This window comes from Pisolithus orientalis (genome assembly GCF_024613125.1).
Source record: "Pisolithus orientalis strain OTSU chromosome Unknown F5J12scaffold_1, whole genome shotgun sequence".
Classification (NCBI taxonomy): domain Eukaryota; kingdom Fungi; phylum Basidiomycota; class Agaricomycetes; order Boletales; family Pisolithaceae; genus Pisolithus; species Pisolithus orientalis.
The window spans coordinates 1,485,223-1,509,429 of NW_026260782.1; the positions used below are offsets into that span (position 1 = coordinate 1,485,223).

Below are 24,207 nucleotides of genomic sequence, written 5' to 3' on the forward strand. Positions count from 1 at the left end.
CTCATGGCTGCTCAAATCCAGGATGGAAAACACTTCTACAAGGTAATGGGTCAACCAAATGTCTGACACCAATGCCCTGTTATCTGCAATCCTGCATGTCATCCATCTGTGAATGTATGCAGATGGCAGGGAAGCATTGATCCACCTTGGCAAACAGGCAGAACAGTGGGCAGATTCAGATATGAGCTCCATACTACCGATATGGAGCTCCACATATAGCAGCATGTCCATGATGGTGAATCAGGCAACTTGTTACCACAGGGATATCAATGGACAGGATCCATGGTATGACATGCTGGTAACTGTGGGTGACTACCTGCCCTTGGACTTTGTCATTCCAATGTTGAATCTGTGGCTGCACTACAACCCAGGGACAATCATTGCATTTTCAGGTTCAGCATTGGAGCATGGGGTGGGAGCTGTAGACAGTGACTGAGCATGCCTGGCATACTACATGCATGCCAATGTACATCAGTTGGTGCATGTTCACATGTGTCAATCACTGCAGATGGATGACCTACTACCTAGACCAGTTGCAACTGGAGAACTGTTGATTTGAAGCTGCAAAATTTAATGTAAGATTTAGTAGGCAATGTGGATCTCATATTTTATTAGGATATGCTGGCTCTTGAACTTTGGACAGGTGGTGTTGCCAAGATTTTGCAAATGGGCAGGTGCTTTGACATCATAGATTGGGCAGGTACTCAGAGCTAAAGGGTGTGCATCATAAACTGCAACAAAAGTAAACCTACTCAGGCCATCATGCAGATGGGTGGATTGTCAGACATCATGCAGATGGGTGGGGGTTCAGACATCATGTGAATGGGCAGTATCTCATAAATGATTGACATTCACAGCAATGTATATACAACCAACTCCACAGTCAAAAACATGTAAACTATTGAAGTGGCATGCCCAACAACCTGTGCAATGCCCACCACCTAGCATAGAAATGGTCAATTTGTTGACCCCAACTGTTGACAACATCAGCATATTTCCAAATATTTTTGATGCAGTAGTTTACCTGCTCCTTGATATGGCCATCAAGATGGTCTGCGATTGGTGCCTCAGGCAATGGCCATAAGCCCTGGGCCATCATCAACTATTTGCAGTGATGAGAATAAGTAGGCATACCTTAAAAAAATCCCAGGCCATGGAAAACAATCCCTTGCCTTGCAATCTTTGGGAATCTGCTGTGTATTCCTTGGAATGATATAGCCACCAAGGGAATGCAAAGCTGGAATTGGGATCAGCTGCATGTGGGGTCCAATGCAGGACAATGGCACTGATATTGTTGATTATGCAAAATGTGCTAAGGGGAATTAGCTGCATTTGATCATGGAAGCTAACCTCATCATCTTGGTGTCTGAGGTACACATGGTAGCATGCTGGAAGGGGAGGAGTATAACTGGCATGCAACACTGTCACCAGAATCAAGCTATTAAGCTGATTCTGAAGGAATTATGTATCAGTCCCACATTGTGAAAAATTGATGTAAAACCTACCAAGTCCATTGCTAGGTTTGCAAACCAATGTGTGGGCCATCCTGCAATATCAGCAGTCTGCTTCAGATGTACAGAGGCCACCTTGATCTGGCATGCCAAGTAGAGGATACCCATCTCTACCACAGACTGGCAAGATGGGTGTGATTGGCTGGTGATGAATGGCTCAGGACAATTTTCAAAGGCAGAACACAGATAATGAACGACTTCCATCAAATTGAGCATATTGATGAGTTGAAGACCCTGAGAGGCTGCACCATACTGGTCCCTTGCAGCTGTGCCCAATTCTCTTGCAATGGCATTCACAGCCCACACAAGGTGCCTATTGAGGGTGGGATCAAACAGCATGTCACTGGGAGTGGTGTTTCCACAGTAGTGAGATACCATGGCATGTAAGGTGTGCAGGACTAAAATTATCAATGTCAATGGTGTATCAGATTAAGCTCATGCCCATACCTTGATTGCAATGCAAAACAGGTGCCAATCCCCATTGTTCCATTTGAAGAGATTGCTGTGCAGATGGAAGTTCACCTACATAATCAATGGATATCACCAATCACATGAATAGAACCAAATAAATGCTCACCATTGCATATTTCTTTGAAAAGATCCCTCATCTCTGATCATTCAGGCATGCCAAAAGTCAAACTGGTTTGCACCATTGTCCTCATCTGCTGCCAAGTCAAAAGATTTGATGGGTACATTTGAAATGAGTGGGGGAGGTGTTGGTTCCCTCATATCCTGCAATTGAGCAACCAGGTTAGTTGGAGAATTGGGTCAAGGAGATTGGTCCCTCAGATTTGATGATTTGCAGGTGATGGGCAGAGGAGATGGTTCCTGCACATTCTGCAAGTCTGCCAGAAAATTGACCTGCATAGTAATGTCTTGTGCAGGTGTTGAAGACCTGTCCATCCTGTTTAATTTCTCATGTGTGACTGGCAGTGCTGATGGTTCCCATGCATTCAGCAATTGCCCAAGTAGATCCACATTCATACCATCCACTGGGGGAGCAGTTGGTTCCCATTCATTCAGGAACCAATTCATCAAGTTGTTGTGTGGATCTATTACTAGAAAATTAGTTTGTTTGTTAGCGTGAAGGGCAACACATTCATACCATCCACTGGGGGAGCAGTTGGTTCCTGTTCATTCAGGAACTGATTCATCAAGTTGTCATGTGGATCTATTACTAGAAAATTAGTTTGTTTGTTAGCTTGAAGGGAAATCATGCCAACTCACTGGCCATGATTCCACCCTCTGCCAGAGCAGTTGGCTCCCTTTCCTGCAGGAACTGATCCAGCAAGCTTTTGAATGAATCTATAGCAAAAGAATGTTTGTTGTTGAGCTTGGAGATGTTATGCCTGAGTGTGGTGACTTCTTCAAATGGAATAGGCACGAAGTGCGCAAGGTGGGAGTCTATGGGCTGAACTTGTCGTAACCCCTATGGCTGAGTTATCACAATAATCCGACAGAGGTTCTGTCTACTGGCGAGTCCCTAAGGTTGTTCGCATGGAGAGAGAACAAGGATGAGAGCGAAGGGATGAAGCTCAGTTGCAAGCTATTGAAAAACTGCAGATACAGGACGAAGTACGTAGGATTATATACCCCTAAGTACGAGTACCATAGCAGTCGCAACAGACGCATTGTGACGCGTATCCACAGTAATCAACAATCCCATCAGTGAAATAAATAGGAGTCATATTGTGTCATAGATGGGGGTAGGGAGGCAATGAAGGCTATACTGGCTGGCACAATCAATGCACAGTGAGGAGCCTGACACTGGAACTATAGTACAACATGTGAGCAATATAAACGAGTCAGAGATGAGTCATAAAACAAGGAATGTAACAAGTTGTCCATCAGAGAGGGCGGTGGAATATCGGATCACAGTGGCAACGTGGTCTCGACAGGTATTGGAAATACCTTGACAGCTGGAGATCTGAACGTTCCCTGGAGCATTCGAGCCCCTAGGATGGCAATGATTATTAGAGATGTGACCAGGCACATGACACACGTGACTGCAAAAAGATGAAAAAGGATAGACCCCTGGTGGAAGCATAACATCACCCCCCCTCTAAGGTCCTCAGACCCTTGAGGATGGGCCGGAAGTTGCGTTAGCAGGGTGGGAGGATAGGGGTTGGTGAGTAGTGTAAACGCTGGAGCAAGTGTGAGTGGCGATGGGCGATGATGGCGATGGAGTCAGTGGTTCCTTGAGGGCCGGAGTAAAATGGGATCCATGTCCGTTATGGCATGACCAATGTCCCAAGTAATGGCATTGGTAGCACGCATGGGGGTACAGGACATGGTCCGGCAGGACAGGGGACTGCCCTCCAAGGTAGAACTGAAGCTGATCAGAAGGGACGGGGACGAAGGGAGTCACAGGGAGAGGATCGGCAGTGTGGACGGTGTTATGATAGTTCTTGTGCATTCCTGCCCATGATGCATCCTGTAACAAGACCTCCCAAGAGGAGTTATGAGTACCTGTTCCAAGTCACGCACCAACCTCTTTAAAGAGTTCGCCTGAGTCGACAAACCCTAATTCCACGGCATGCCAGTGCTTCTCCTTCTCCTGATCCGTTAGGTTCTTTTCTTCTGAAACCAATGGTTCCTCTTGTTTCGGGATGATCTGGTCAAGGATCTGAGCAGCGGGTGGCGCCAAGAACTCTCCTATCTGCTGTTGATGTAAGTGATGATAAGCTCCACCAGTGACAGCCTTGGTAAGATCCAAGGAGGCCTTCTCCAGCATGTTGATCATGATTACTTTGGACAACAGGGCAGTGCCACTTAATTTCTGGGTATGGATCTTCGAGACGAGTCCATTGATTATGTCTGATGCTCTGTAGAAATACTCAACCTGTTCTGGTGAGCACCTGTTAATGTTGTCCCCATCATGGAAGACGTCAAGCACCCTAACAATGTCCAGGTAATCACTTGCTGAGACTGGTAATTGCTGCTGGTCAAGCCAGGCAGTGGTGGCAGTCAGTGAGGAGGTCGAGGGCTGTGCGTTGAGCGCTGTCGGAATAGGTGGTGAAGGTGGTGCATAGGTGGGGAGGTTCGGCAGCATTGGAGCTACTGGAGGCGGCTGCCGGACTATCAGGGTCATTGTCAGTTCGCGCCTTACCCTTTCCCTTGCGGTTACTGTCCTCGCTGCAGAGGACTCTGGCTGAAGGTGCAGGGACACGTCTAATGGAGTACCCCTGGAGTGGATGCAGTCCACGAGTCCTGGCAACAGGGGGCGATAGCGGTCAGGGTTGAGAGACAGGTGAGGAGAACCCGGATACATAAAAGCCGGTGGGGGAGGTTGGAGGTGAGGTCAGGGCATAGACAGCAATGGGGGGAACGAGCCCATCGTCGTTGGTGTCATAAAAGGATTCTGAGGGGAGGGTGAGGTTGGCATAGTCGTTTTCTGTGTTGATGGAGTGAGGGGAGTCCATTTAACTGTGGAGGTGTCAAGCGAGTTTGTACTGGTCCAACACTTCTGAAGTGTTCTCTTTTATGTGTTCTTCAGGTTCCCATGTATTTGATGAATGCGGGAACCCCTTCCACTTGACCAGATAATGCCTCTTTCCTCTTCGACCTGTCAACCTTGTGGTTTAGGATAGATTTGACCTCCCATTCAATCTCATCATCCACTAATTTGGGTAAAGGGGCTGCGGGCGCAGCTCTGTAAGTTTCATTTTCAATGAAAGGGAAGATCTGGGAGGCATGGAACACAGGATGTACCTTCCACATTGGTGGAAGGTCCAATCAGGAAAGCAACTGGTGACACAACCTGAGTCACCTTGAAGGGTCCAAGACTGTCAGGGCACAATCTTGTCACACTGGTTTTTGATGTGAAGGTGCCCAGTATCCAGGAGTACTTGATCTCCAACCTTGGGCATGATATAAGACCCTTTTGAGCATGCAACTGCATCAGGTCTTGTGCCTTCTTGTGTGTGAGAAGGGCCACATCTTGACTCGAGGCCAGCCATTCTAGCCTTTCGTCTATGGAAGGTACCTGGGGTGAGCTGGACCTCTGGGCATGGTGAGGGGTTGTAACCAAGGAGTAAGGAAAAGGGGGTCATTTGATGGACAGAATGTACCTGCAAGTTGTGAGCGAATTCAGTGGAGGGAAGTTTCGATGCCCATGAGTTGGGGAACTCTGAGCAGTAGAGTCGCAGATACCCTTCTACCTCCTGGTTGACTCAGTTCAGCTTTCTCCATGTAGTTTGTAGGGTGATATCCGGACGAGAGTTTGGTTTTTACCCCTATTGCCTTATACAGTTTTTTGGTGAATGATGACATGAACTGCAGTCCATGATCTGAGATTACCGACTCCAGGACTCCATATTGGGAATAAATGAATTGATGGAAGAGTCAGGCAAGTCCGATGGAGTCAATTGTCTTGTGGCATGGAATGAACAAGGTGGCTTTTGTAAGGCCCTGATTGACAACTGTGAGAATAGAGTCATATTTGTTTTCTCCCAAGACAGGGAGATCCATAATAAGGTCCATTGATATTTGCTGGAACAGGAATGCGACTTTGGGGGTTTCATGCAGGACAATCGGTGGTGTAGGTGGATGGGTTACCACCTTCGTCATTTGGCACACTGGGCATCCTGCAATGTAAGCCTTGATGTCCTTTCCCATACCTTCCCACCAAACTTCCTTTCTCATTTTAGTGAACATTGCCTTCTGTCTGGGGTGTCCAGAGGACTCATGATCGTGGTAGGTTCACATACAATGTTGTCGGTGTTCGGGGGGGATGTAAAGGCGTGTGGTTCCAAAGCATTTTGTCCCATCTTCTGCAACCGAGATATTTTCCGAGGTTCTGGGCCTGTAGAGTCCTTTGACACATCGTTCCTGATGCGCTCATACAGGTCGGCCAAGATCGTGTAAACTCCTTTTGCTCCTTTGGCTATTTCTCCTCTGGGGTGAGCATTAAACAGCTGATTCTTCTTTGGCTTTTCCTCAAGCAGGCGAGAATACGGCTTGGAGTTGGTTTCCAATCATTTGACGCAAGCGGGAATATGACCAATGCGGCAGAGATGGTTTATTTTTAGTTGTTTTTGTAATTTTGTTATTGAAAACAAGGGTGAAATGAGACAAATTTGGGGACCCACCTCCTCCAAAAGCCAGAGGTCCAAAGGAAGGACTGTGGCCACCAGGGCGGGCTCCATGGTTTTGTTTTTGTGAGAGAGTGTGTCAGCCAGCACCTGAAGGTGGCCAGCTTGCCAGGAAAAATGAATGGGATAGGACTGCATGGTAGCAGCCCAACGAGCTTGACAAGGGGTGAGCTGTTTAGGCTCACGATAATATTCGAGATTTTTGTGGTCTGTAAAGACCACTGTGGGTTTGACAGGGGAGAGGAGGTAAGGCCAGAAAGCCTTGAGTGCACGGATTATGGCAAGCATCTCCAGGTCATACACCTGGTACCGTTGTTCTGTGCCAACAAGGGATTGGGAAAGGTAAGAACAGGGGTGCCACTCATTGTCAGCTCCTTTTTGCGTGAGGACCATGCCAGTCCTGAGTTTCGATGCATCCATAAATAGCACGAAAGGCTTCGAGAAGTCTGGAATAGTGAGGACCGGAGCAGAGCATAACAAAGACTTCAGCTTCTCGAATGCAGAGTTGCGTTCTGGGGTCCACTGATAAGACACTCCTTTCTTCGTAAGATCATGGAGTAGACGAGCGATACTTGAGAAGGATGGGATGAACTTGTGGTAGAAATTGCAGAACCCAAGGAATCGGCAAAGCCCCATAAGGTTGTCAGGGGCATCCCAGGTACTAATGGTGTCAGTCTTCATCAGCAAAGTTTCCATATGTCCTTTTCCTATCACCATTCCGAGGAACTCAATTTCTTCAGCCTCGAAGACACATTTGCTAATCTTGAGGCACAATCCTTCTTTAGTGCAGATCTCCAGGAACTTGCGGACCTGAGTTCGGAGTTCTTCTTTTGTTTTGGCATGGATTGCTACATCATCCATGTATCCGACTTGTTTTCCATGTTGGGACACAAAGGTTTGGTCCATGTATCTCTGGAAGGAAGGGGGTGAGTTGCACTGTCTGAAGAACATTACTGTCAGTTCAAACAGTCCTCTTGGTGTGATAAATGCCCCTTTCCACTCATCTCCTTCCACAACCCATAGATTGGTGAACCCCCAATGAATGTCGAACTTTGTGTAATATTTTGACTCCACCAACTCGTCAAACAGCACCTGGGCATTCAGTAGTGGATGTGCATCTTGGATTGTGAACGAGTTTAAATAGCAGTAGTCTTGAATTAACCGCTTCTTTCCATCCTTCTTTGTGACAAAGAATACCAGGGCTGCTTGAGGGGAAGTCGAGGGACAAATTTTCTTGCATTTTAGACTCTCTTCCAAGAACTCATCTAAAACTTTTAGTTCTTCCAGAGACATTGGATATACTGCTGCTTTCTTTGGTTTGAAATCCTCTTTTAATTGGATTTCATGGTCCAAACCGGGTCGATGTTCCAGCAGTGGGATATCTTCTTCTGAGAAGACCTTTGCAAATTCTTTGTACTCGGCTGGAAGCTTGACTTCTTCTTTTCTGGCAGCCAAAGTGGCTTCGAGTTCTGTGGAGAGAGTCGTTTTGTTAATACTTACTGGTCCCACTATGGAACCACCTTCATTGAACTTGACTGCACTTCCTTCATAGGATGGAACAAGGTCCTTGATGTAAAGGTCAGTTTCCACAGTTGGTACGTACCCATCATCCCAACAAGTGATCCACCCAGTTTCCCAGTTCATTCTTGGTTTGAACTGCCACAGGAAGGGCATCCCTAAAAGGACATGTTCCTTCCCAATGAGAGGGCCTACATAGCACTTGACGCGTATGACGTGATTCTTGATGATGATCCGGATGGAAACCTTTCTTGTGACCCACTCAGCATCCTTTCTGGTAAAGGAAGTGGTCTTGAACTTTGACTTGACGCGATATGTTGGTATCCAAAGTCGTTGGACTATTCGTTCCGAGATCAATGAGACCTCAGCACCTGAATCGACACAGGCCATTACTCCTGCCATAAAGTCCGGTAGTACCACTCTTCCCAACAGGGATCTGACATGCATAGTTGATTCATCGTCTATAGAGGTACATTTAGCAGACAATACAGAAGCAGGACCTACCTTAGGAGTATCGGTGGTCCCATTCAAAAATCCACTCCGTGAGCCTTTCTTTCTTCGGCTGTTGTGAGACAGTCTCCCATAAACACAGTCTTGGTTCCATCCTTGGAGAGGATGATACGAACCCCTGGGAGATTCTTGGCTTTCGTGGATTTGCAGTCACGCTTGTAGTGACCCTTTGCTCCGCATTCGAAGCACATAATTTTGGAGTTAGAACGTCTTATGTTCCATTTACATTTGTCAACGTCCATCGCATCAGGATCTCTAGAACCCCCTTGGTAATGAATGAACTTTCTTTCATACCAGGATTCCTTCCCTTCTAGGATATGCTTCATAGCAATTGTGGTTCTTGCTTCTCCTGTGCACTGTATCCACTTGATGACCATGGTAGGGGCGCGTCCAGAATTAAGAATCCAATCGTGGTATTCTTTATTCAATCCTTTTCCAAAGAAGATCCCTGCTTCACACGACTCTTCCTTGAGTTGAGCCTTGTTGACAAGTCCAGTAAACTCAGCAATGTACACTTCGAGTTCCTGTTTGCCTTGTGAGATGTCGGAAAGGCGTAGGATAGCGAGAGCAGTTTGGTTGCCAGACTCGAAAGTAGCTTTGAGACGTTCCATGAACCGTTGAAAGGTGTCCATGTAGTAAATGGTTCCATCGAGAAGCTTGTTTTCATTTTGATAGTTTTCAGTGAACGAAACAGCTGCACCTTTCGTCATATATGTGAGGGCAAACGAAATCTTGAGTGACTCCATGTTGTAGACATGCTTGTTCAGGTTCAAATATCCTTCAACCTGCATAACCCAGGTCTGAAGCCCATTGTGGCTTCCATCATATTCTCTGGGATGCCTGACATTAAACTCCCTTCCTCTGTTGGGTGGGCGGTGTTTGTATGTATCATCAGGATCGGCTGGGGCCTTACCCTTACTGGACCCTCCAATGGGGACCTCTGGGGGAATTACCTTTCCGAAGTTCCTGGCATACCACACACGCAATGCCGAGTTGGTAGGCATTCCTGTTGGAAAAGGGTCGCTGTTCTGGGCACTGGTGATCTTGCACCAATCTTCTGCCAATGCGATCCGTTGTCCTTCCAACCTCTGTCTCAGCTCCTCTTCCATGATGGTCCTTACAGGCATCTCAGGGGCTGACTCTCCATGACTGAGTGTCATGGACATTTTGGGTAACTGCACGGCTTCCTGCTCTTCCTTGAGGACTGATCCAAGAGAAGTATCGGACTTCTGATCGTCTTCTTCTTCTGAGCTAAGTGTGACTTCTGAATCCCTAAACCGGGATAGATAAGATAAACAGGGGTTTGTAGCGGTAACCGAGGGTCCTAGTCTTCCTTGCAGTATGGGTGGTAGCGGGGGATTCCTGCTGAGCCCAAGGGGAATTGGTTGAGGAGGGACTGGGGGTCTCAATTTCTGAGGGTTAGACACTTTAACGAGAAGTGATAATGAAGGCTGAGGGAGGATTTATTTCTCAAAAGAAACCTGTCAGCGTAGAGGGGTTTATAGTGTGCACAAGCAGCTTTACATGTAGGGAGACGCAAGTGTGGGCTCAAGGGAGGTGATCTATTAAAGCCTAGTGGCTGCCTGTAGAGCAGTGAATCTGATTAAGGGTAGAGGGGTGCTTCTCAATTTTGTTACCGTCCAATTGGGTGAGTTGAGGAGCAAGTATGCAGAGGCAAGTTAGTCTTTACTCTGAGGGAAACCAACGAGCCTTTTGGATCTTGAAGTGGTTTGTTGAAGTTCAGTAACCAGGGACAAGTAGACTTTCGCAAAGAGGTCGACAAGTCCTGAAAGCTGTGTAGAGTTTTTCGATTTTGTTATGCCTGAGCATGGTGACTTCTTCAAATGGAATAGGCACGAAGTGTGCGAGGTGGGAGTCTACAGGCTGAACTTGTCATAACCCCTATGGCTGAGTTATCGCAATAATCTGACAGAGGTTCTGTCTACTGGCGAGTCCCTAAGGTTGTTCATGCAGAGAGAGAACAAGGATGAGAGTGAAGGGATGAAGCTCAGTTGCAAGCTATTGAAAAACTGCAGATACAGGACAAAGTATGTAGGATTATATACCCCTAAGTACGAGTACCATAGCAGTCGTGACACGTATCCACAGTAATCAACAATCCCATCAGTGAAATAAATAGGAGTCATACAGTGTCATAGATGGGGGTAGGGAGGCAACGAAGGCTATGCTGGCTGGTGCAATCAATGCGCAGCAAGGAGCCTGACACTGGAACTATAGTACAACATGTGAGCAATATGAATGAGTCAGAGACGAGTCATAAAACAAGGAATGTAACAAGTCGTCCATCAGAGAGGGCAGTGGAATATTGGATCACAGTGGCAACGCAGTCTTGACGGGTATTGGAAATACCTTGACAGCTGGAGATCCAAACATTCCCTGGAGCATTCAAGCCCCTAGGATGGTGACAATTATTAGAGACACGACCAGGCACATGATGCACGTGACTGTGAAAAGACGAAAAAGGATAGACCCCTGGCAGAAGCATAACAGGAGAGAAATCATGTTCACTCACCAGCTGCAATATCCATGTTTGACCCCACTATATCCACCCTTCCACTTGAGACAATTGGTGGAGGGGTTGGCTCTCACAACTCATGCAGTTGTACTAGCATCTCCTCCAGATTTTTGGACTGCTTCATGCAGGAGCTAGATTGCCTTGGCTCAATTGGTCTTACATTAGCTGTGGATGGCTTAGGTTGCTGGATCCAACAATGAAGACAACCTCACCTTGACGATGGAAATGAACTTGGTGGGACTGTTCAGTGGACATATTTGATGATGATGGGTTCGCTGATAGGTTGATGATCAATCAAGATTTAAACTTGTAGGAACAATGGCAAGAATATCATTCACACTGTGGGAAGGAAGGTTGGACAATGGCAAATGGAGCCAAATTTTGGCTAACAGCAATACATGGGAGATGAGCAGCAATATCTCCCTACATAGATAGCTACCAGTTGCTTCCACATGGCCAATATGTAGACCTGTCCCACTCAGCTCTCTGCTCACTTGTCCTGCTCAACCATCCCACTTAACTATCCCTCTCTCTGATATCAAAGATGCCTCTCACAACCACCATGGTGTCATGAGCTACTGTACATGCCATACACTTGTATTCTAATGTGTCACACTAGGCTAAGCCCTCTATAGACTGTACATGAGTTCCAAAAAAGGTTTCTGCTCTGACTGTTTGGGGGATTTGACAACTACTTCTGCTTCTGATTGCTGCCTGTTTGCTTGCATGATCTCTTTGCATCAGGAGATGGAACATCTGCATCTGGCCTTGCAGGGGCCTTTCTGACATGAGGTGACTTCCAGGTGCTCCCAGGGATGCCCTGTTTCACATTCACAGATGCTGCATTGGTGGTCACAGATCCATTATTGTTGGACTTGGATGAGTATTTGGCCCCAGGTTGATGTCAATTCATGTCTGGCTCACTCAATTCTGACAGAGCCTGCTTAATATACAGTGCAAACTTGTTAGCCATAACAGCTGATTCAACATGACCAAACTTGCCTTGTGTGTGTGCTTCAGGGCAGATTTCAGCTTTCCACCTTTTTTTATGCTTGTTGACCCCTCCTCAGTTGGGTGGTCAGTGAAAGGAATGCTCTCCAATCCATCTTCATCTGCATATTCTGAGTGGTCCCATAGTTCAGTTGTGTACTCACTCCCTGAGTGCAGATCAGGGTTTGCTGTGAATACAAGTTACAGTGGGAAGCTCACTATTCAGGGATGTTGCTGATTTCTTTGAATTGGATAGGGTGGGCAAATAAGTGTCTTCATTAGCTTCATCATTGGAATCATGGCCATTGCTTTCCCTCCCATTATTGTCAGTTAGTGCTTTATTTTGTGGACAATGCACCAGGGTCTTTGCATGGGCTGGAGGTGCAGAGAGCCACTCACTATGGGAACCATCAGCTGGTGGGGGATTTGAGCAGGAATGAGAAGGGAATGGTGTCTTGACACGGTTTTGCCTCCTGCCAGATACCTGAAGACCAGAATCACATTAGTGCTGATCTGTTGTGCATTAAAATCACACATGGCACACCTTTTTAGCAGAGGGACCATCTGTTCCAACATCACTTGCCTCAGCCTCACCATGATCATCCAAACTGTCATCCATGCTGTCATCCACACTATCATCCATGCTATCATCCACCACTCCCTCTTCCTGCACTTTACCCTTGCCCTTGACATTTCTCCTTCCAGGATTCTTTTTGCATTTGGGGGCAGGTGTCTTTTGGTATTTCTGCTGCCTCACAACCTGGAGGGGTACCAAAGTTCTATCCACTGGTGGCTGCAGCTTGCCAGATTGATTGATCCATTTCTGAAATCCAAACACATCATTTGGATGGGATTCCTGTCACTTGTGCCAAAAGGACAGCAGCTGGGTAGCTGTTGTCATCCACATGTGACTTGGGTCACAGTCAAAGGTAAATCCTTCAGGAAGATGGCAGGCTGCTATCATTTCCACTTGATGATGACCGAAATTCTTGAATGGCACTGCTGATGAGGGATTTCCACATGCTAATCCTGATAGCACTCATCAGAGATTGAGGACACTAAATACTCTGGCCACTCATGGTAGTGAGCAGTCACAAATCTGTGAACCATTTTTTGTAGTTGGTCCTGGCTAAGGCCCACAATTTCTCCTATCCAAATCTCTCCATCAGCATTTTTCACCAATTTCATGGAGTCAACCTTGCCTGTCCTCATTGCTTTGGCCACTGTCTTTTTCCGAGCATGTTTGGGACTTGACTTGCTATCATGCTTGGGCAGTGTTCCTGGTTCCTCAAATGTTTCCCCAAGGTACTCTCACCAGCTTCCTTCCAGTGTGTGGACATCATTGAAGGGGATCCCATCTGCAATTTCATTATTGAAGTCCATACTGTCATTGCATGAGTCTTACCTAGGCCTAGAGGAGAATATGGTGGACTCACATGCATGCCTGTATAGTTCCCTCCTCATTTTTCCACCCAGTCATACACACTATGCACATTCCACAATACCTCCACATCTCCATTGCAAAGTTTCAGACATACTTGTACCCATACTTGGCTGCATTCCTGGGAACCAGGATAAATTGAAGACTGGGAAGTTGACCTCATACAATTGCACCTTGCTTTTGTCTCTGGCATGGGGCCTTCCTGCCCATTCCACCTTTCTGCTATATCTTCAGCTGCAGCCAATTGTTCCTCTGTCAGGTCATCCTGAATAAAAGCCATCAATGCATTCTGATACTGTTGGATCTGCTTGCTTCCATGGGTATTGCCTTCTTCTACTTTCATTTTTGCAAGCTTCTCCTGTATTTGCTCTTGGTATAATTTGCAGACCACTGCCCACACACAGAGTACTTGTAACTGGATCTAAGGGTAATGTGGGACTTCTTTGAATGGAGGGGCTTTTTCAACCAACCTTGTATTAGCTACAAGGGTGCTTTGAATTGTGAGCATCTGAATCAGAACTTTTAGAGCATACCTTGCACTTGGTCTGGACTTTGCTCCCTCTCAACTCCTTGTTCCTGTCCAATCACTGCATCTCCTCCCATATGGATAGCAGAACTGCAGGCTTCTTCTTCTTCCCTGCTTGCCTCCATTCCTGGCATTGGCACCCAAGGATCTCCAACTCTTCCACTTCAAACATTTCTTCCTCCCTTTCCCCCACATCTGATGGTTCTATATCTTGCTCACCATCAGCATCATCTCTTTCCATCTGATCCCAGGTGTCTGATTTGTACTGGGACTCCATGGAGTATGATGTGGTATAATGTATAATGGTGTATAATAGATGGTTGGCTACCAAGTTTTTTTGTGCCCTTGTTTGGTCTCAATATATTTCAGTACTAGTGCAGTCATACCAAGGAATTCATTCAGACCTCTGTGAAGCGACCAAAATATCCAATTAGGCTGATATCTTTGACAGGAGCTCCATGAAGTGACCAAAATATCCAATCAGGCTGATCTCTTTGACAGGATCCTGCCCAAAGGTGGATTAGCTCCCAGTTTGCATCTGGGCTGTCAGTTGGCTTGCCCAATCATATCCATACTTATATTGATACTGAACATCTTGTTTCACCTTCATCAGCTAATATAGCATCCAAATTCACCATCATAATCCAGGCAAAGCACCCAGGTAATGTTGCAGCAGGAAGGGAATGTGCAGGCAGGGATTGAGCAGTAATAAGAAGGCAGTGCCATGCATTGTGCAAGGCCAGTGTAGTTGCATTTGTATTTATGCCCTGACATGTGTTAAGGTACCAACATCAATAGAGCTAAATGATAAAGTGACTTGCACTAGCAGTAGCATTTCTAACAACTGACCTCGTACTGTGAAATCAGCAACCTCCAGATGGCCAAGAGAAGCACTCAAAAGGGTATGAGAATGATTGGTCCTAACCCAGGCCATTGGGTGAAGCAGCTGGAAGTCAAGACTTGGAGAACTGGAGGTAGATATAGATCACAATTGGTAGAAGTCACAATCAAACAGCCAGATCCAACAACCCCTGTCCATTCTCCCCAATCTTCACCATCCAAGCATTCAAGGTCTCGCTCCCACAAGTACTTTGATGCATGGGCAGATTCAGCCTTCAACAGACATGAAAGCATGAGCCCACCAGTCTGTTACACCTCCATCAGGGGTCTTGCCTTTTTCGACTTCTTACAGTCACATGCATCACATGCCTCATCACATCCTTAATAATTGTTGCCATCTTAGGGGCTCATATGTTGGAAGGCTCCTTCAGATCACCCGCTGTCACAATATTAATATTTCCAATACCCATCCAGACAGCAGCTCCCCTTTGATCCAGTTTTCCACCACCCTCTCTGATGGACAACTTGTTTCTTTCTTGTTCTCGTGACTTGTCTCTGACTTGTTTATGTTGCTCATATGTTGTACTATAGCTCTGGTGTCTGGCTCCTTGCTGTGCATTGATTGCACAACTGGTATAGCCTTTGCTTCCTTGACTATCCCCATCATATGACACCATATGACTCATTTCTCCTTATCTATTTGACTGATTGTCCTGTTGATTACTGCAGATATGTGTCGCGACATGTCTGATCGCAACTGGTATGGTACTCGTACTTAGGGGTATATAAACCCACGTACTTTACCTTGTATCCTCAGTTTTTCAATAGCTTGCAACTCAGCTAACTTCCTTCTCTTTTGTCCTTGTTCTCTCTCCATGTGACTACCCTAGAGGATCACCAGAAGACAGAACCTTTGTCAGACCTCAGAGATAACTGAGCCATAGGGGTTACAATACATTTGGCCTGTAGACTCCCCCTTGCATGCATCATGCCTATTCCATTTGAAGAAGTCACCATGCTTGGGCATAACAAAATCAAAAAACTCCACACAGCTTTTGGGACTCATTGACCTCTTCACAAAAAGTCTACTCATCCCTGGTTACTGAACTTCAACAAACCATCTTTCAAATTCACAAGGCTCATTGGTCTCCCTCAGTGTAAAGACTAACTTGCTTTCATCTGCTCCTCAAGTATCAACAAGATCAAGAAGCATCCCTCTACTCTCAGTCAAATCCACCGCTCTACAGGCAGCCACTAGGCTTTAATAGATCACCTCCCTAGAGTCAGCACTCACATCTCCCTATGTGTAAAGCTGCTCACACACCTTCAAACACCCCACTATGCTGACAGGTTTCTTTCAAGAAATAAATCCTCCCTCAGCCTTTGTTTGCACTATCTGTAAAAGTGTCTAACCTGCAGAAATCAAGACCACCAGTCCCTCCTCGACCTAATCCCCTTGGACTCGGAAGGAACCCACCCTTACCACCGATTCCTTTAGGATGACTTGGTCCTTTGGTTACTGCAACCAATCCCTGGTTATCTTATCTATCCCAGTTCAGGGATTCAGAAGTTGTGCTTAGTTCAGAAGAAGAAGATGATCAGAAGTCTGAGACTTCATTAGGGTTGGCCCTTAAAGAAGAACAAGAAGCTCACAAATCACCAGAAATGTCCATGACAATCAGTCACAGAGATTTGGTTCCTGAAATGCCCCTGAGGACCATTTCAGAAGAGGAACTGAGACAGAGGCTGGAAGAACAAAGAGTCGCTACGGCGGAGGAGCTCTGCCAGGTTATGCACACAACTACGAGTGACCCATTCCCAGCAGGTATGCCTACAGACTCAGCCTTACACAATTGGTATTGTCAAAATTTTGGAAAGGTAATTCCCCCAGAGGTCCCCATCAGAGGGTCCAGTAAGGGTAAGGCCCCAGCTGATGATGATGACACATATGGAAGCTGCCCACCCAACAGAGGTTGGGAGTTTAATATCAGGCATCCTGGAGAATATGATGGAAGCCACAACAGCCTCCAGACCTGGATTATGCAGGTCAAAGGTTATTTGAACCTGAACAAGCATGTCTACAATTTGGAGTCACTCAAGATTTCATTTGCACTCACTTACATGACCAAAGGCACAGCAGTTTCATTTGCTGAAAACTATCAAAACGAAAACAAGTTGCTCGATGGTACTATCTACTACACCAATACCTTTCAAAGGTTCATCAAAAGGTTGAAGGCTACCTTCGAGTCAGGCGACCAAACTGCTCTTGCAATTCTACACCTTTCGGACATCCAGCAAGGCAAACACAAACTTGAAGCTTACATCACCAAATTTACTGGGCTTGTTAACAAGGCTCAACTCAAGGAAGAATCATGTGAAGAAGGGATCTTCTTTGGAAAAGGATTGCAGAAAGAATATCGCGATTGGGTTCTCAATTCTGGATGTGCCCCTTCCATGGTTATAGAGTGGATACAGTGCATGGGAGAAGCTCGAACTGCAATCACAACAAAGCATATCCTAGAAGGGAAGGAATCTCAGTACGAAAGAAAGTTCATTCATTACTGCAGAGGTTCCCAAGATCCTGATGTGATGGATGTTGACAAACACAAACAGAACATTAGATGTTCCAGTTCGGAAATTAAGTTAGTTTATTCCAGAAAATTGGCAGGTGGCGGTGCGTGGGACCTGCAAATTTTGGATCGGCCTCCCAGCCACAGCGGCTCGCCCTCGGCGGCGGGGACGGCCGTTCGGAGTGTCTGACGCCTCGTGACGGCACCGGCATCGTCGATCGTGGCGTGGGAGGTGCGCTAGGGTGCGCTAGGGAGCGCTCGGGACACGGAAGCAACACATGGTGGGGGACTTACGTGTCAGGCACGTTATCATCAGGGTCTGCGCACGGAGAGTGGGACGTCCCCGCGCGACGCTGATCGCTTAAGAGACTGGACAGCTGGACCTCCCGTCCATCATGTATGATAACTGTGTGATTCGGATTCGGAGGGGGTGCAGATGCAGGACCTCCATCGTTAAATTTATATCAATAATCAATCACTTCTGCGATCAGCAGCTAGTATTTGGCCTTCGGGCATTCTCATGAGTTCGGTGCGGGGGAAGCTTTGTGTGCTACTGTGCCGTGCTGACAGCTGTCATTACTCATTAATGGACTTGGCGATGTGTCTCGATAGTTTTTGGCTAAACTTGTTCTTGGCTAGTATACTGAGCTCAGAGCTGTCTAATACATTGTATAGTACAGTGTATTCGTGTTCGTCAAGTTGGTTCAAATCAGACTGCTGGCTCCACCGTGTTCGTCGTACAATACATATGTCACCTTCAGGTGCTGAAGCTGAAGAGACTTGAAGCGCTGAGTGCTGCATACTGAGTGTCCGTGTATTAGTCGTGCGTGCAACACCCCTTGCCCTGCTACCGTAATACCGTAATGGCTACGCGTCACAGCGCCTGGCACACAGGACCTCGACGGCGACCTCAAGGGTCTTTCCCAATCGGTGCGTTTGCATTTTCTACCGGCTCATCTGCCAATCTGGCCAGCCCAGTTGCGAATGTGCGTGCCAATTTCCCCTTGTAAAGTGACTTTACACCACTTTATAATTACTTCCAGTACTTTACTGCTCGAACCGGCTTGTCGCCTCGAGGCATCAACACCACACTGACATAAGCGGTAAGGGCAGGTTTGGGTTACCGCATCTCCCCGCTCTGTGTAGGCTGGCAGGAGCCTTCCCTTCCCTCCAAAGCCCATTCGAGTCATCCCCCGACATCTCCCACTCTTTGTTGCCGCATCAGTGGCCGTTTGTGGTGAGTACCTGCCAGCAAGCGTTTCAGCGTTTTACATCCAACAGTTCACAGCGCTATTGAGCTCAATTCCCTGGCCAAGCACGCTCACTCGCTGGAGCGCACCCCCAAGATCTGACTTGATCCATCCCTCGGTGAGCTCTTTCATCAGCCGCCAGCGCCTCCACTGACGGTTTCAAAACATAGATTGCCCGTATCGAGTACATCCATTCTCGCACCATGGTCCTGGCACTCTGGCCGGTGGCCAATCTCGTATTTGTCAGCTGGGCGTCGGCCTACGCCTACGTCAACTGGCTTTGTCTCGTTCTCCCCCTGTCGACAATCCTCCTAACTAGTCCTCGGAGTCCGCCACACATGAGGGTCTCTGAATTATGGCCTGTGAGTATTTCCTCTCTTCTGCCATTTTGTTAGCGTGTTATACTGACCATACATAGCTCCTTGCACCTGCAGCACGGCCTTACACGCTCGGCCAGCTGGCTGCTGAAACGTTTGACCCATCCAGCGATGACGGAGGTGTTCGATTGCTTACTGTAGGATTCAATGCTAGGTCAGCACTATCGTCCATGGTCTATTTTGTCCGTCGCAGATGATACATCACCCAGTGCATGGATGCATTCACTAATCAATGTGTTTTCATGGCGTCAAGCTGGTACAAGACAATCGCACGAAATGGATATTATCTTTTGTCGTCTTTCCGCTATCTCTCGCATGTTGCTTCACCCTTACTTCGTCTTTGATGGGCCAGACTGTCCCCAACTCAAGAGGGGAAAAGACGTCGTAGGTTCGACCTTCCCGCACCTCCTCGTGCAGTGCTTTCAAGAATTACTGATGGCATTCGGCTTCAACTGGCACATGGTAAGTTGCTCGCTATGTATGCTATGTCATATCTCAACAGGTGCTAACATGACTCATCAGGCCCCAGGAGAGGCAGACGCAGAGCTCGCAAATCTTCAATCCTATGGACTAATCGAGGCTGTGGTGACACCGTACAACGACGCGCTACTATTTGGCGCGACCTGCATTATACGCAGGTGAGTTGTTCATTCAAATATTGGTGCAACCAACCAACTCTAGAGATAGCGGCACCCCTTACTCTACCAGGTACGAAGACGTTCTAGTTTACTCCTCCAAAGACATAGAAAACGTCGTCGGTCTCGAATTGGGGGACCTCTATCTGATTTTGTTGATGAGCAGTGTGGACGCTGAGGTACGTGCCATCCCTAGCACCAAGGTGCCATCCAGTCTCATTTGATTCGTAGACAGGTAATCGGTGGTGCAGCGTGGACGTTGCCCGTTGGCTGGCAAAATACGGCTTTGGAAGGAGTCTCTTGCGAGCCGCCGCCGCACTCCAGTTTGCCGAGTTCATGAGCTTCGTTTCCAAGTGGCGTGACAGCGTCTGTGAGGTGCTAAGAACAGATCCTCGACAGTTCCTTGGACGTAGACACTACGAACTTGCCCGCATCATCGTGGAGGAGCACATTGAGTTCCCTGACCCCGCTGTCCTGGCAATGTATCTTTTACCTCTTACCTCGTGGTCGGACAACGGCTGCCCTCCTATTACCGTTGTGACGTCTCGCCAGCCTGATCTCACGTCCCTGGCGGAATTTTGTTCGCAGTACCTTGACTGGCCACCGGACGTCATTCAGTCCAGATTGGCGGACGCTCGTGCTGGTGCCGCTGTACATGCACTTCTACAGGTAAGTTCTGCGATTATAAACACGTCCACCCCGCATCATCATCCACCATACCCAGCTGCCAGGCAATGTCGACGGCGAGAGACTGCAACGTGATCTTCGAGTCACAGGCTACTTCGACGAGTCGCTGTCCTCACCCACATACAAGCTCTCTGTTCCAATCCAACTCCTTGCAACATCGGGCGAGAAGAGCGATGGTGATCCTTTCTATGACATGGAGATTGCGGCGGTTGTGTTGGAATACTCGAGGCCTGACTTAGTGCTGGGCTCTGTCTGTCCATCTTCCCCATCGCCTTGTGTGGAGTTTGCAGATGAGAATGCAGACGTTAAGGGATACATCGTGTCTCGAAGCTGGAATTGATGATCCCATGAATGAGGGCTAGTCAGGCTTACTACACACTTTTTGTAGCATCGTATCAGCTCGTGAGTGGCATGCTACGTGCACTTTTCAATCCATCCCTTACAACGCACGGGTAGAGACGGCTTCAACTTTGCTCGTGACTATAGTCTGGTTGTTATGGTTAACATGTGATATACGCAAGAGAGCTCGGAGGAAGACAACATCCTATGGATAACTGTTCAATTTTTCAGGCAGCAGAGTGTAAAAGGCAAGCGTAGACTGTGAGACCATTTGGCTTCCTCCATCGATATTAAGCCTCATGATATCTGTCCTGACTTAGCCAGTATCCTGTATTGTCGAAGATGAAGATGTTCGCGTTCGCGCCACCTGCCATTTGATTAACAGCTTTCGGCTCTCCGCGTTGGCCAAAACCGTGTCCGCATCGTCTTAGCTCCCAATGGAGCATGTATGCACCCTATCATCGAAGATGTCCGCGTTCGCATTTGCTTCGCGTTCATGTTTGCAACACAGTAAACAACTTTCGACTTTCCGCATCAGCCAAAACTATATCCACGTCATCTTAGCTGGGGTACTCCCCGATGGAACATGGTCCACCCTATCGTCGAAGACGACGTCACCCGCGTTTAGTAAGTAAATTCCAGCTCTCCTTGCTAGCCCAAAACCGTGTCCGCATCATCTTAGCCAGGGTACTCCTTGATGGAGCACCTACATACCTTATCGTCAATGATGAAGTTTCGTTCGCGTTTGCGTCACCCGCCATTTGATCAGCAATTTTCAGCTCTCTATGCCAACCAAAAATCGCGTTCACATCATCTTAGCCAGGGTATCCCTTGATGGAGCACGTACATACCCTATCGTCAAAGACGACGATGTTTGCGTTTGCGTCACCCGCCATTTGGTGAATAATTTTCAGCTTTCCACATCAGCCAAAACCATGTTTACATCGTCTTAGCTGGGGCACCTCTTAATGGAGCACGTACATTTTGCCAATATTAGAATTGTTTCAGTCCGCCCCAATGACACCCACGGTATTCACCTATGTCACTTTCCCTCTCACCGATGTCACTATGGTACAGTCCACAGTCGCCCTCCTTCGGTCCCACATCTCTGCGGTATTTACCAACTAGTCCACCCTTTTAGCCCCTTGTCTGCTAACTACGACGCAGCAAAGCAGCTGCATCACCGACAAATGTCACCCGCCCTTGATCGAATTCACCAACCAGCCTGTGGTATTTATTCATCCATGTCACCGCCTTCCTTCTCATTGACGTCTCGAACAGTACGTCCGCAATCGCCTTCCTCCATCCCACACCTCCGCAGTATTCACCAACTAGTCTATCCATTGAGCCCCACGTCCCCTAACTACAACAGCAGCAGAACGACTACATCACTGACATACTCCCCAACGTCACCCACAACCAGTCCGCGGTATTCACCTATGTCACCTTCCCTCTCACCGATGTCACTGCAGGTACAGTCTGCAACCGCTTTCCTTCAGTCCGATATCTACGCGATACTCACTAACTAGTCCGTCCTTTAGTCCTGCCTCTCCTAGATGTAAGTCACGTTTGTCCGTCAGCGAACCAGTCACTAACTTCGCAAGATCCACCCAGCACAACTTTTCATCCGCTTTGCCAACCATCCCTTTCTCGTGCTATCCTCACTGCAGCTTGTAAGTAATTTATCTCGCTTGCATAGTTACATTACTCACGGCTCTGCAACCCCTGCACAAATGTCACTCCTGTCTTCAAAATACTTGCCCACATCACCAGTGTCACCCCCTCCGCTCAACCAAATATTCTCCACAGCTCCTGCCTATTGCAAGTGTAGCCTCTGTCCCCCCCGCATACAACTCAACATCTCCACGATGGCCACCTTCTAGCCCTACCCATGTGATACAATGTATCATTGAAAACGAAGATATTCGCGGTTTGCGTCACCCGCCGTTTGGTAAACAAATGTTGGCTCTGGAATGGGTCATCAACACTGTCGACGGATGAGGTGCCATGGTTGACTTTAAGGGCGAAACCTAATTAAACTTGCATGTATTTTCACTAGTATCACAAATCCTCGTTCATTACACTCAGCGGTATGCATGTACCTCGATCAGATTTATTTATTGTACCCTTCTAGCGAGATTTGTGGCGAGTGGGTCATGGGGTGGCAAAACTGATTTCATGGACGACTACACCAATACTCAAGATAAGTCTGATAAAAAAAAGGGCGTTGATGTGCTACATTTTCTATCAGTAATCTAGCTAGCCATGACCTCCCTAGATCGCTTTGCTTTTCACGAGTTCTGTTATTGTCCATCGTCAGAGGTAATCTGTGAGGAACTCGCAATGCGATCGACTTACACTCAAGCTCCGCCACGGCATTGGCCAATATCTCCTCCTGCATCTTCTCATCCCTGAGATCGGATGTAATCCTTGCAATGATAGTTTTTGCAAGCTCAACCTGCTCGCTCTCCTTCAGCCGTTGCTCGTAGCGCACCCAGCTGTCTGGGACGGTCTTGAGCTCGGATGCCAGTGCAACCTTTTGATGCTGGATAAACGCTTCTGCCTCCAACCAGGCAGTTTCCTATATACATCATATCACATTAGATCTAAAATACTAAAAGACCACGCCCCGACCTTCGAAACGGGAAAGAGCCCCTGCGTCAGCGACATGATGTCCTTTATCTGTTTGACAGAGCGGATGCGGTCTTTTACAGCCTTGAGTATGCTCGGCACGTGAGTTTTCCAAAGCGGTCTTGACACGTTCGATAGCGACACGATGTCCCTCATCTGTTTAACAGAGTTGATGTGGTCTTTTACAGCCCAAGTATGTTTGGCACACGAGTTTTCCAAGGTGGTCTTGACATGCTCGATAGCAAGACGACGTCCCCTGTTTAACAGAGTTGATGCGGTCTTTTACAGCCCGAGTATGTTCAGCACGCGAGTTTTCCAAGGCGGTCTTGACACGTTCGATGTGGCCATTGACCTAGTCACAGTCAGGCCCACTGATAAGCTAGGCACATGATTATGAGTGTATGTAACAGCGTATTAACAGAACCACATACCTTAGCAATGTAAGCAGGGAGGACGAATGTCCCTGCTGCGACCACAGTTTCCTCATTCACAACATAGACTTCTTGAGAGATGGCTGTAGCAGGAACACCAGTACTGAGGATTGCAGTGCCAGCCTCGATGATGAGGTTTGGCGAGGACAGGAGGGGATTTACGATTTATGAAGCACGCTCAGAAGGAGGGGGATTTGATGTGCTGTAGCAAGTAGGCCAGTACCGAGGATTGCAGTGCCAGTCTCGGTGATGAGGTTTGGCGAGGACGGGAGGGGATTTGATGCGCCGTAGCAGGAAGGCCAGTACCGAGGAGATTTTGGGA

The 24,207-nt window shown here is 47.4% G+C and overlaps 4 protein-coding genes across 4 annotated transcripts; 2 read left to right on the forward strand and 2 right to left on the reverse strand.

Annotated features, from left to right (window-relative positions):
• Positions 1-898: 898 nt before the first annotated feature.
• On the reverse strand, positions 899-2,745 carry F5J12DRAFT_778839 (uncharacterized protein; the record flags this gene model as incomplete). The annotated part of the gene is made up of 9 exons (XM_051742337.1): positions 899-1,102; positions 1,135-1,326; positions 1,351-1,452; positions 1,506-1,824; positions 1,887-1,909; positions 1,959-2,033; positions 2,373-2,569; positions 2,617-2,688; positions 2,739-2,745. The coding sequence occupies 9 exons, from the start codon at positions 2,743-2,745 to the stop codon at positions 899-901; spliced, it is 1,191 nt and encodes a 396-aa protein (XP_051605846.1).
• Positions 2,746-18,502: 15,757 nt separating this feature from the next.
• On the forward strand, positions 18,503-19,550 carry F5J12DRAFT_793159 (uncharacterized protein; the record flags this gene model as incomplete). Its single annotated transcript, XM_051743956.1, has 5 exons — positions 18,503-18,521; positions 18,579-18,772; positions 18,824-18,903; positions 18,956-19,147; positions 19,204-19,550. Coding segments are annotated over exons 4-5 (243 nt in total), but the record flags the coding sequence as incomplete, so codon positions are not given.
• Positions 19,310-20,559, forward strand: F5J12DRAFT_711664 (PIN domain-like protein; the record flags this gene model as incomplete). The annotated part of the gene is made up of 4 exons (XM_051740720.1): positions 19,310-19,624; positions 19,685-19,800; positions 19,850-19,976; positions 20,029-20,559. The coding sequence occupies 4 exons, from the start codon at positions 19,310-19,312 to the stop codon at positions 20,557-20,559; spliced, it is 1,089 nt and encodes a 362-aa protein (XP_051605848.1).
• A 2,623-nt stretch (positions 20,560-23,182) lies between these two features.
• On the reverse strand, positions 23,183-24,050 carry F5J12DRAFT_695714 (ATP synthase; the record flags this gene model as incomplete). The annotated part of the gene is made up of 4 exons (XM_051740433.1): positions 23,183-23,404; positions 23,458-23,538; positions 23,741-23,806; positions 23,874-24,050. Coding segments are annotated over 4 exons (546 nt in total), but the record flags the coding sequence as incomplete, so codon positions are not given.
• Positions 24,051-24,207: the final 157 nt, after the last annotated feature.